The sequence below is a fragment of the Sinocyclocheilus anshuiensis genome, unplaced genomic scaffold (assembly GCF_001515605.1).
Source record: "Sinocyclocheilus anshuiensis isolate Anshui unplaced genomic scaffold, SAMN03320099.WGS_v1.1 scaffold369, whole genome shotgun sequence".
In the NCBI taxonomy this organism is placed as follows: domain Eukaryota; kingdom Metazoa; phylum Chordata; class Actinopteri; order Cypriniformes; family Cyprinidae; genus Sinocyclocheilus; species Sinocyclocheilus anshuiensis.
Genome location: NW_015540935.1, coordinates 1,571,984 through 1,585,690, shown reverse-complemented (window position 1 = coordinate 1,585,690; position 13,707 = coordinate 1,571,984). Strand labels below are relative to the sequence as shown.

The 13,707-nt window shown below is 41.9% G+C and overlaps 1 protein-coding gene across 1 annotated transcript in view; it reads right to left on the bottom strand.

Moving 5' to 3' along the window:
* Nucleotides 1-2,625: 2,625 nt before the first annotated feature.
* The window catches only part of LOC107689548 (forkhead box protein O6-like), a 33,555-nt gene continuing 22,473 nt past the window's right edge, over nt 2,626-13,707 (bottom strand). Inside the window, exon 2 of the mRNA XM_016487569.1 lies at nt 2,626-7,394. Coding sequence (XP_016343055.1) covers nt 5,691-7,394 — 1,704 coding nt within the window. The 3' untranslated portion in view covers nt 2,626-5,690. The remainder of the gene's footprint in view (nt 7,395-13,707) is intronic.

Below are 13,707 nucleotides of genomic sequence, written 5' to 3'. Positions count from 1 at the left end.
ATCCACTGCTCTCTTGTCTCCTCTGAGGCTGGGACTCTAAATAGTGTTCTGTGCTCATCTGTGCAGCCAAAGACAGAACAGTTAGTGTGTTTTGCTCAAACTTTCACCATGGCATTAGAGCTAGTACACCGTTGTCGCTTGCGAAATCAAAATGACGGCGCCGTGGGTGGAAGTTTACAGATTAAGGGGTGGTAATATTATAATGAGATCCCTTTGCCACGTCACCAAGGGAGCGAAATCAGACGCGCTCGTTTTCTCAGACGCTTGCAGAAAAAGGCTTCCCAAAGCAAAGTTACTGGGTTAATCTTTTTCACGTTTCCTTGGTTGGTAGATGCACCGGGGACCTGATTATAGCACTTAAAACCTGGACAAGTCAGATTTTCATGATATGTCACCTTTAAGTCACGAAGCTCTGTAAAAGTAGCCTATATGGAACTTGTATAATATTTTGAGTGTTGAGATCAAGGTTATTATACCTAAAACTACAATAAAAAAACAATTAAATTATATCAAGTTAAATTAAATACTTGAAATAAAATAAATGTTAACTGAAATAAATGTAGTTTCTGAGGCAACATTTCTCATTTTCATTTAGTTTTAACATTTAGTATGTACTAACAACTAAAACTAAAACTGAAATAAAAATGAATAGAAACAATATAGACATATTTAAAAATTGATTAAATTGAAATTTAAATGACATCAAAACTGAAAATGTACACAGACATTAAGAGCTTCAGCAGAGGAGACCGTTTGAATTAAACTGTAAATTCCAGTCACAAGCCATCTAGACTACTGCTACAATATAGTGATTCTGATGTTGGTTTTATATTTTTGGAGCTTGACAGACAGTGTTTGGAGATCGATTTGGAGCTTTTGTGTGGCAAAAAAGTCAAACAGTTTTGGAACAACAAGAGGTTAATGATGTAAGTAAATGATGACAGAATTTTCATTCTTGAATGAACTATTGCTTTAAAATTAAATTAAAATAATCAGTTTTTATGGATATGTTTTCCCAAGGGAAGAGGGGAGGAGTCGTGTTCAGAGTGAGCATGTGTTTCCAGTACCGTTTCCCTCTCTCTTTTTTCTCTCACGACTCAGTTGTCCATTTCTCGCTCACACACAGTCGCCTGTGCAGGCAAGGCAGAGCCAGAGATGAGCGGAGTCAATTAGACGAGCAGCAGTGTGTGTGCGTGTGTGTGAATCTCAGAGAAAGATGTGGAACAGTATGGCACTGCAGATGCCGGCATTCCCTCAGTGAGAGCTTCCATAGGGACGAGGACAGCTGTGGAACAGCATCGGGGGTGTTAACGAGCCTTATCTCTCTCACACACACACACACAAACACATGCATAAATGATGCACTTTTACATTAGCGCATACACATTCTGTTCCAAAACCTAGTGAACTGCCTACATCATAAATGTGCTTCCAATATGACGGCTGTCCAGAAAGGTAGGCAGCATAATCATGACACTTAATTCTAAGGCAGCATTGCATCCTAGAATGAATTACAAAATGTTGTGATGGCAGAGTTGTGAACAATGTGAATTCTAAATAAATGTAGATTTATTCAGTGCTGAAAAGTATATGTGTACATAAAAATGTATTCTTCTCCAAAATATTTGTGTTTTATATATTTTTATGTGAAGTATAGAATAGTATTGTTAGCTTAGCAACATGCTATTGTCAAACTACGGAAATCAACTGAAATGCGATTTGTGTGAGGAGTTGCTGACTATGTAAAGCATTGCAATCAGTCATGTCACCTTAGAAGGCAGCTGCCTAGGCAGTAAACAGCAGCTTACTAGATCTTGGAATGCTGATTCTCAATATGAACTGCATTTCCTGTTGTTACCATATGAAATTCCCATGACACACATGGAAACACACATAATGAGTATTATTCTCATTGACCTCTGTGGTATCCCAAAGGAAACATTTATTGCTCAGGGGTCATGCTTTCATAGTTCAGGAGACTTAATTGAATTCTCATTTATGGTTTAATATTTAGTTTGTCTCAGATGATTCTCCTGAAATTCTCTGAATTTTTTTTCTACTAAATGTACTCTCACTGTAAACAAATTGGCTAGATATTGTAATATTTAGTCAAAATGTGAAAATTTGCTTCCCCTCTGGAATGACGTTCCTTCTCTGATGTCAGTTTTACAGCTTGGCCAGAATATCCTTAAAGGGATAGTTCACCCAAAAATGAGAATTTGATGTTTATCTGCTTACCCCAGGGCATCCAAGATGTAGGTGACTTTGTTTTTTCAGTAGAACACAAACAAAATTTTTTATCTCAAACCGTTGCAGTCTGTCAGTCATATAATACAAGTGGATGGGAATCACAGCTTTGAGAGTCAAAAAACATACACAAACAAAACCAAATTAAACCCTGCGGCTCGTGACGATACATTAATGTATAAAGACACGAAACGATTGGTCTGTGCAAGAAACTAAGTGTAAAGAATCATGTATGATTCTTTACACACATTGGCAGAAAAAAAGACTTTCAAATTTTTCAAGTTCTCTTTTGTTTTATTTTACAGGCCACAAGATGAGCAGATACATCATTTAAAAAAAAAGAAATAAAACTGATATTTCCTTGTCAAAAAATATTATACAATTTTCTCAATACAGATTTTTGTACAGCATGTGACAGAAATGAACTGTAATAGAATCATGATCTTGTAATATAGATGAATGGGATACACGAGCTCCAAACTGTCATCCACAAGCCCATCTTTATACCCAATAAATATAAACTGTGTATATTATATTATTGATAGCCAGGCATAGTAAATACCAGGGCACAATTTCAATTCATGTTCATATCATTTCAGGGTACGTCACTGTGCTACACACACTCACACACACACATGAAGCTGAGCACTGAACAGGAGTAGGCCAGCAAAATCACAGTTGGATAAAAACAGATTCCTGGCCACCTTGAAAAGAACATAAAGACGGGAATGAAAGCGGATGAAGACATGGCTCATTGTCCTTGGCAGGATAGAGAGACAGTGAGAAAGAGGGATGGCTATCTGATTGGGCTGTGTGAGAAACACTGTAGAGAGCCACTTGACATTTGGCCTGATTCAAACAGCTCTGCTGAGGGAAGCTACTCTGACAGACTCTCTCTCTCATGCACACAAACACACACACCATCTCTATCTGTGAAGGCTTTTTTTCTTTCAAGCAACCTAGTGCCGTCCTTTTCAACTCACTCTCTGTCAGCTTCCTTTATCTTTTTTAACTGCGCTCTCCATTTCTCTCTCCATGTACGTTTTTCCTCATCAAAATTTAAGCAGAACAAAAAGCTGCATCCAAGTCATGTATCTGTGGACAGTTTTAGCCTCTGAGAAAGCACCTGGCAGCATATTTAATAATTTAAAAGAAAAACCTGGGGGGGATGTGGATGCACTTTATGGAACATCAATAATGGTAGACAAAAGCAAATAAAGATACAAAGAGTGGACAAAATAACCTGAAACACCAAACAGTATATAAATATCAAGGAAATGATAAGAGTTCCTTCACAACAAGTACTTGTTGCAATGCTAAAGGAACAGACCTCTCCAATTCTTTAGTAATGAAGGGGGTGGAATCTTTGTGCTCCAGAAATTTACATAAAAATTCAAACATGTTCTGATTTGGTGATTGGCCATGGAAGGTGATTTTATCCTGGCAGCCATGAAATCACTCTTGAATTTGTTTAGTAGTGTGCATGGAGACATTATAATCCTCTTATTATGGAACATCACAAGTGAACAGTGCTTTTACCATCTGATGCTAGAAAATGCCTTCTGTAAAGACTTGGTCAGAGAAGTACTGATTCACATAGCCTTCAATTTTTGATGCTGTACTTCGTATGTTTTCAGTTGTCAGTGAGCACTGACTTGCGACTTCTGTTATCTTTGCCAATAGATTTTTACTATGTTTGGCATATGCTATCATTCTCTTCAAGCTCCTTTTCTATGTGGTGTTTCCATTGCTTTGTCCACCCCTATCTAGTGGCCATAATAGGATAAGTCAACTGGGATCTACAATGTGTGCATAAATGTGCCCCATATGTTTCCTCTAACCTCACCAAACCATGTCATAATTAGAGGAGTCTTTCTATTTGAATCCTTGGTGTTATATTACATTCAGAATGAGAATATATACACTTGCACTTAATTACTTGAGTCTGGGAGATCACTGGATAACGGCAACATGATAGGGGACGTCTGCAAAGAGAAGCTAGCACAATTTTTTTGCTTGCTGACTGAATTAATCAGCATAAAGTTCACTAGTGTAGGACACAAAGGCTCTGGAAAATGGTGGAATTGTCATTCTGTAAATTTGTTGTGAACTCAAACCAGATATGAGACACCTTCCCTTTTGCAACCTTGAGGTAGCACTACCATCAAATGGTTAGTCAGGTTAGTCAAGCTGTAATTCATTAAGGATACATTTCCAAATTCCAGCTCTGTGTTACATTAACACACAGTTAATAAGGGTTGACAAATCTTCAAATTTGATCAATCATCATTGATTACCTAGGGTAACACTGCATAGGCAGAAGGATGAAGAATGCTAACGTAGCCAGAATAAAGCCAGTGCATTGGTTGAAGACAGAGGAAGGCTGCCACAGAGTAGCTAGGCTGAGGTGAACCAGGAAAGAGCCCTGCACAGGATGTGTGGTAGTGTTGGATCGTTCCTTATTTCATTACAGGGAAAGCTTTATAAATTCACAGAATGGAGAGGAAGGGGGCATAGTGATAATATTTGCATTTCTCCTTTTCCCCCTCTATCTCTCAATCTCTGCCCTCCCTACCTCCTTCTAATACCCCCCTCCCCCTGCCCCCCACTTACTGCAGAGTGACTTTAATCATCACTTTCGCCAAAACACATTAAGCCGTTGTGTGTCCGGGGGAAAAACAGCCCTGCACACTCCAAGCATCACATTCTATTTGCAACGGTGATGCATAGCTGGTGCATTACTTTGGAGATTAAAAAGGATATGCTGAATATCAATAGAGTGTGTCTGATGGATGACTGTCCTGGCCCACAATAAAGGGACATCCAATAGACCTACTTGGGAGGAGGTGCACACATTTACCAAAGAAAAGCAGCTCCACACTCAAACACTCAGACACTCGCACACACTGACGAATACACAAATGACAGCACAGACACTCAGACAGCTATAGCAACTGCTCAATCCTGTACTCATGTTTAGTAAAACAACACCAACGCTTAATTATTTATTTACTTTTTTTGTTCAGGAAGGATAACAAAGTCATTTGCATACATTAAACCCAGGCCAGCAGACAATGTGATTCCTCCAGGTTGCGGGGTGGTCATTACAGCATCGGAATAGATGGCGATGTAAAGTGCTTCAGAGCTTTTGCCCAGAAAGACATGGAGGTGATGAATTGAGCACAAACTGAAGGACATGAACCACAGAAAGGACTGTTAGGGCGCTATGACATTATTCCACAGGAGGGAAAATGGAATAGAAGGAGTGAGGGGGGATTTTAAGGAATTGGGGCAAGGGATAACTCTGAGTCCAGAATATGACATCAGCAAAAGGGAATCTTGGTCAATTTGTTCAACTGAGTTCCCGACTTGACCTGCTGCCCTTCAGAAGGCTGTATGGTTGAACGTTTTGCCTAAATGTAGGTCCTCAATGCCCCCACAGTTCACCCAGGCACCCAACTCTGGCTGTTATGTGATTGCTGAGGCCCTGCAAAAACCCCCATTCCCATTCCCATTCCCATTCCCAAACCCATTCCCATACCAACACCCTGTGATAGCGACCCATCAAAGTTTAAGTCCATTCCCTCTGTTGATTCCATGAAGTCATTCAGGAGGATGGATTCCACGTCACAATCCAGACTGCTCTGGTGCACAGCCAGTTCCAGCTCAGACTGCAACCGGTTGTGAGGATCCTGGTGATGGTTAGCTTGGTGGTTGCCGTGGTAATTAGAATTCTGTGATGTGTGGTGGTAATAACCCTGCCAGGGTTCTGTCATGCCCTGGTGGAGGTGGGAACCTGGGTAGGACTGATGGCGAGGGTGGGGGGCTGAAGCCAGGCGACAAGGGTCTTGGGGTACATCCAAGACACTGGCAGGGTTAGGAGGCAGGGCAGTAGAAGGAAGGTGAGCACGTGAGCCATAAAGGCTGGGTGATTTGTGGTTGTAGGGTTGCAACATGTCATTGTTCACCCTGGGAGAAAGGTCTGGTTGTCTGGAGTTGTTGCGTTGCAGGTGATTGTGCATGTGGTTAGGATTGGGACTAGCATTGAGTTTGTGGTCATGAGATTGAACATAGTCGTGGCCACGGTGGTGTTTGTGGTGATTGTATTCAAGACCTGGGTGATGCTTATTATGAGCTTGATTTGGATTGTGATGATGGCTTGGGTTTTGCTCGTGGGTTACTCCATGGCCGTTGTGAAGACTCTGACTGGAATTGCGATTGTGGCTATGCTCTGGGTTATGATTGTGATTCTGGCTGTGATTGTGGCTCTGATTGTGGCCATGAGAGTGAACGGCACTGTTAGATTGTGACATAAGGGAATGGGACGCTGCTCCTTGCCCCACAACCATGTCCTTACCACAGAATTGTGGCCCTCCAGCAAGCAGACTTTCAAGGGCATTGCTCTCTGAGTATGCCCTAAGAGCACTCTGGAAGCTGGTAGGCTTGTTTTCCTGAATCGTCTGCATAGGCGTATGATGCCTAAGCATGCCCATGGATGGTTGGCCATAGACCGTTCCACAGTAGGAGGTCTCTCCTTTGGGTCCAGGGCCATAGTGATATCCATTGCGCTTAAGTGGTAGAGGCTGAGAGTAGCCCTCTTCCAAGCTGATGGCTCCAGTTAGATCAGCTAGGTGTGGGAGCTCGACAGATGGACAGTGTCCCCCTGTTCCCAGGGCTGGAGATCTTGTGCTGGTGGGGCTAGGGTAGAGTCTTGGGGAGGCTGAGCAGGAAAGTCCTCCTTCCTCTGGTTCATCAGGTTCTGTCTCAGCCAGAATAGGAGACAAGCATCCACTTAACGTTGATGCAGAGGAGCTTGTTCTGGAGTGGAGGTCTGTCCAGGCATCAAACTCTTCACCCCCAACTCCCATTACTCCCTTACCAGCTGGGCTTCCGTGTTCTGGCGATCCTTGTATTCCGGGTCCTCCAAGCTCTCGGCCCATTCCCACAGCTCCTGCTCTCTTCCGGCTGACTCGGCCTCGGCTCTTAAGGTATTTAGTGCCATTGTCCATGGATACAGCTCGTCTTCGGGGCCCTTTGCCCATCTTTCCGCCCTCTGGGTTAAGCATCCACCAGGAACTTTTTCCTGTTCCCTCATTTTGAACACGGATGAAGCGGGTATGTAGGGAGAGGTTGTGTCTGATGGAGTTCTGTGGGAAGGAGAAATAAGGGGAACAGGGAGAAATAAGATAGAGGCATTAGTGATTTTGAATTGAGGTTTATTAATATTGTGTGTCTTAATCTTATGCAGAAAATGAAGATATTTATACACCCTTTTTTTCAGGCCAAGGCCCCCTGGTAGATAAGACAGACTGGGCAGGGACCCCTATTACATATTCTGTGTTCTGTGTTACATTAGGCCTGACCTATAATATTATACTTAAAGAACCATGTCCATATATTTTCATACTTTATTATGATAAATACATTACAGACCCAAAATAATCATTAATGATGTACAGAATCATTAACACACATTTTTTGTACAAATCAAACAGTAATTGATGGACACCCCCTGCTGAAGAACCCTGAACTGTGGTATTCAGTGTATATTATATTATTCAGGATTATTCTCAGACATTTTCAAGGTATAAACGTTTTCCAAAAAGGGGTATTTAGAATTATTGTATATTAAGCAAGTGCCATGCAAATCAACAGATCTTCAAAATAAGACCATTCAAGGTTCTAATCTCACAAGAATTATGCAAATTCCTATAAAAACTCAAAAGCAGTTCAGAGCACTCATTGCAGGAAGAGGCGAAACCCCTCTTGGCTGCTCAGGCAAATCAATACTGTAAGCAGACCAGCTCCTGCACGGCACACGCTTTCTCTGACTCACGCTGCAGCTAGCCAAGCCAAGTCCACACGCACATCAAACCGTAGTCAAGGTTACCCAAATGAATCACACGTGGCAATCTGATCACAGACGCCTCTATCGATTGCAGTCTTGAGGAAATATGAGGGAAAGCCAGAGAGTGAGACGAGAAAGCGAGAGTGAGGCGTGATTTTGGCAAACTAGTAACCCTGGAGGAGCACCAGACAAAGGAAACCAGAGAGAGATAGAGAGAGACAGAGTGAGAGAGAGGGAAAGGCTTCAGTGGTACAAATGCAGCAGAGAAATGCATTTCTTTCTTTGCTGTGCAACAACAATGGAGTTAAGAATGTTAATGATAGGGGCAGTCTTGGATGTGAATCGGTCAATACATTGTTCCAGCAGTGCAGTATAACAACTAAGACATGAAACACCTGTTCACATACAGTAGCTATGTGTATATTACTGTACAGAACTTACAGAGGCCCACTATCAAGCTGAGTTATTTCACATTAGTAAGTCTTCTGGATTTAATAAAATTAAATTATGTGACTTTATTTTTTTATTATAAAGGTTCAAGGCTGTACTATATAGTAAATAAAGTCACAGCAACAGCTTTTTCAAACATTCCGTTGTGCATCTTGCCTAACAATGAACTTTATATTTCACACAATTGCAAGGTCTCCCATACCGAATAGCATTTTTTTTTTCAGTGTAAAGACTGCACTCTCAATAGCATGTTTAAAGTATTTATCCAGTACCTCCACACATAAATAGCAGAAATAATTCAAATCAACAAGATATTTACTTATTTTATATATGAGTAAAATCTGTTGCAATCAGACATTTCTATTGATTAGTTTCTACTGAGGTTGGAATGGATTCCTTTGAATAAAGCTGCTTTTTGATTAACTGGAGAATGATATGCTAGGCTTACAAGACATCATAAGAAAGATAAATAAAATGAATGAGGCCAACTACTCTGAGACAGCACAGCACTGATACTCATAACAGACTAGGACAGCATGTTCCTAACCATCCCTGAGAAAAAAAAAGCAAAAGGGCCAAATCCCTCAATCTGCTTCTCCCTGTTGCATGCTCTTTTCACAGGAAGGTGGTGCTCACAGTATGGTCATGCCTAAAATTCATGGGGCCTGGGACAAAATATTTATGCTTGGTCCCCTCTCCCTCAGACGCAATGAATAGGCTATATCATAAAGGGCCCTCATCACAGGGCCCAGGACAATGCTCCTAGTTGTCCATTCTGGACGATGGGCATGGCACACAACATTTAGAGTCTCAACCGATCATCTTAACTGATCTCTATTTCCTTCTCTGTTTCTATTTATCCAGCAGGAAAAGCATCAGTCCATCAAATTCTGAACATTACCAACAATCCATATTATGCATTGACATGTGTACACAGCACCATTAATGTAGTGCAAGCTCCACTCCTTACAATAACACACCGTCTTTCAATCTCAAAGCTACATAGCCTCTTCACACCTTCCTTCACTCAGATTCCCTCATTCTCACACTCATTCATCTCTTTCCCTGTGTCCCGCATCTGTTTATCACTCTCTTTTCACTCGCTCTCCATCCCAGCACAAATCACACTACTAATTTCATTCACCTGCTCTGACTGAAGAAAAAATGCAAATAAGACAAAACAAATCTACTTCCTGTCCCTCAATCATCCACAATACAATTACGCTTCAAGTGCGTCTATCAGCCCATCTATACTCCATAATCCCCCATCGCACCCCCTTACGGAAAGCAGCCTCTTGTTTTCCGTAGTGATTCTGAGAACCATTACCGCTCATGAGTGGTCAGATATCAGTCACTGAAAAGAGCCAATTACCTTGGCAAAATTTACACTACAGCTGGATATCGACTGTAAAGCAGGCTAATCTCGAAGAGCGTGCTGTTTCAGTGTCACCTCACACCTGAGGGGCTAATTCTTCCCCCAACACTGGTGGCAGATTTGCTGCGTTTTGTTCCGCTCCCATTCAGAGCGGTGAGAAATTGGATAAGAAAGATGTATTTGCGTCCCCTTACCCCTCAGGAAGGGGTTTTATTCTCCTTCGGTTATTCTGCCAAATGACACGAGCCCCCGTGCTGGTGAAAGAGCCAGATGCTTCCTGGGCTGACTTAATCAAAGCCAAATTGAAGCGCAGTGTCACGAGTGGGAACTGCGTGCCGAAACGACCTGCGCGAGGTGATCTGAGCACGACGCCCTGACAGCTCCGGCAAGCGCGCTCTGTTGCAGGGGTAACCATGACTACTGTGGAAACGCGAAAAGAGGAGGTACGTGCAAGAAGCAGGGGGAAGAGAGAGGCAGATGCCGTTTGATGCTGCAGGTAAACTGCAAACATCCTTTTATCTCTGACAGTCAGACGACTCGCCCAACTCGCAAGAGAGCTTCAATCATCAGCAGTCACACCGTCGCTTGAGCTGTCTCAGAGGAACAGTGATTAGCGAGTCAACTATAGGCTGCATGACTTCACAGTAGCTACCAGCACCCCGCCACTCCACAGATCAGCTCTCCAAACTGCCGTCTACTTGTTGTAGAAAGCTTGCATTTTTAAAACATGACAACTCTCAGACTTGAAAGGCCACAAGTCGTCGTTTAGTCATTGATAACATTCGCTCTTTGCCCTTAATGTCTCCATTAAGACGGGGGAAGAGGTAGAGCACTGGGTGTTTGATGAAAGCAGATTATTCATGAAGTCACAATTGCCGTGGTGGTGTGACCTGTGGTGAGCGTTATAAATAGCAGGTCTGTGGTTCGGAATTTGACCCAGACACCTTCAAGCTTTTCTGCCTCTGAGTCATTCACTGGCCAGCCATGTAGCCGTCTGCTGATGACCTGCTTTGGCTCTCTCTGATACACCCAAACGCACTCTCTGCAACTACTCTGGTTACATCTGCAACTATTAACTGATACTCTCTTATTAAAGCGTACATAAAGTCCCAGTGTAATGCTGCAGTAATGATGACCTCTCTACGAAATATGAGGTATAACAGTATTAGCTGCTTAGTGTCTGCAGTTAGCCCATGCTGGTAGATGCTGCAACTGCACAATTATTTATTTGGTCAACATTATTAGTGAATTCTGACAAAGAAGATGTCAATTTTATAATAGTAGATGTTTCACCAGTAAATTATTTTTGTCGTCTGCAACGATGAGATGTAGAGTCATCAGACACATGGCATTTAGAAATTACAACTTCTTGATTTACAGTCTGACAGTCATTTGCAATGACGGTAAAGCTTGGATTCACTGCCAAACATAGTTGGCAATATAAAGTAAGCAACAGCATGTTGGCAATGCAACAAAGTGCAACGACTTCCAATGAAGTGAAGCTTACTGCCACCTGATATAGCTGGATACTGCAGTTGAGTAACGTCTACTAGTGGCCAACAGTGACCTCAGTTAGCATTTTAATGATGAGCATTTTAAAACACCCTGCTAGTCAAACACACACATGAAGGCTGAGCTTCCAAATAGAACAGTGTGCTCAGTGGAGAAAACATTTAAACACATACACACTCTCGCTCTACATTCAAACACAACCTGATATACAGACACTTTCAAATATGCCCGGCAAACCAGAAAAATCTGTCAATCAGGTTTAATCCCACTCCAGCCTGCATAATCCAGAGAAATCTAGGGCTAATCCTGGTTAAATCTGGCGGCCTCTTCGCTGACTATAACCCCTGGAACACAACAAAGTAACAGGGATTGAAGGGATGTTGGCCATGCAGGAGGTGTGTAGAAGAAGAGTGATGACGGTCGTAAAATGAAAAATTAGGAGATTTCATTGCATAACTAAATAGACTGCAGATTAGATTCAGGGTACTAATGCTTCCTTAAACAAGTGGCACATTCCACGGATAAACTTTGGTTCAATAAATAACTACAAACCAACATTTGGCATCTTACTTTATAGGCTAAATTTGAGCCTTGTTACTTGCAATGCTGTGGTCGTTCCGGCAGAAAATAATAAAACAACTGACAGAATTTTTATACTTTCAAGTCTTATTTTGTACCCTATTTGTGGAAAGGAGCAACTAAATGACATTGTTCTCAATTTTACCATCTTTTGTAATTTATGCTAATATGTAGCTTGGTACATTTTGTCAAATTGAGGTTTATAACCAAGATCATTACCTACGTATTTGACCGCCTGGCGCCAATGGTCGCCTCCGCCCTCTTGTTTTCGTGTTAGGCACATCTGCCCACGACAAGTCATAAAAAGGCTGCTTTTACATGGAAAGTTCTGCCTTAACAATTGCCCTGACACACTAAAAACAAAATATCATACAGCGAGAAAGCAAAGCTTTCAACACTTACATTAACAGAGTGGTTTGTTAAAACCACTTTGTTTTAAAGTCAGGGAGAATCTTTGATTGAATCTGTGACCTGCTCCCTGATTAGCTCCCTAGTCAGATAATCTTTTCCCTAAAGCACCTATTGATGAATACCCTAAATATGATCCATTCAAAGTGGATCCAGAAAGAAGCTTTAATCAAATGATGCTATGATACAGTGTTTCAGTCCACTATTCATTGATGTAGGCCTTGGATTAGAGCCCTTGGATCAACTTCACAATGGGCAATGAATGGGATTTGGAAGGATCACGGCTCATTTTTCACGCAAGGTCACGTAAATCACTAAGTGCCTTAGATTTCATTCAGTTTCTGAGCAGCACAAAAGGCCATAGCTATGGTAGTGTCTGCATTTCAGTGGAAATAAAAGACGTTTAAGACGCTATCTAACTCGAAGTTTGAGCGAACTATTCTGGGTAGCATTTGCCAAGCGATCTGTTTCTCATTTTAAAGAGCGTTCTAATTTACTGAGCAGACTCCTCCGAGTATTCAAGGCAGCGTTCTGTTTTACATTCTGCACAGTGCTCCATTCGACGTGGTCCGGAACGCACGGCTTGTGTGTTGGGGGATTGTTCTGTCGAGCATTCTTGCGCGCTCGCAGGACTGGAAAAGCTGTTTTCAGCCGCCTTCACCCATTATTTATTAATCCATTTCACACAGCCAACAGTCATTATGCATGCTACTGTCAGTGGGTATCTCTCTGCCTCGCATTTATTTGATAATAAGCACAAGTGGGGTAGGAGATAAAAGCGCTGACTGCGTTCATTGTGCGAGAGGGAGAGAGCGAGAGAGGACTCCTGCAGGCGAGGAGACTTAAAATGAGAGTTCTGTGTGGGAACAGGGCACGTCTGCTAAGCCTGTCTGGAGGCAATCGATGGAAATTAGCCAACGCTAAAGATGCACTTCCTGTGAGTGATGTCACGGGCGGTGCTCGGCTGTTTGGGGGAAAAGAAAGAACTCACAGGCGATTAATGGGAATGGTGGAGAGCAGAGAGAGGTGTGGGCTATATGTCGGATGGAGCAATATGAAATTATAGGATCGAACAATCCTGATAATGATGCTAATAGACGTTTGCTAACAACATTATTTCTGGTTAATACGGAATGTGTTTTATGTATTAATTTGTTAAAGGGGTCATATGACGTTGCTAAAAAGAACATTATGTTGTGTATTTGGTGTAATGCAATGTGTTTATGCAGTTTAAGTTTCAAAAAACACATCATTTTCCACATACTGTACATTATTGTTGCTCCTCTAT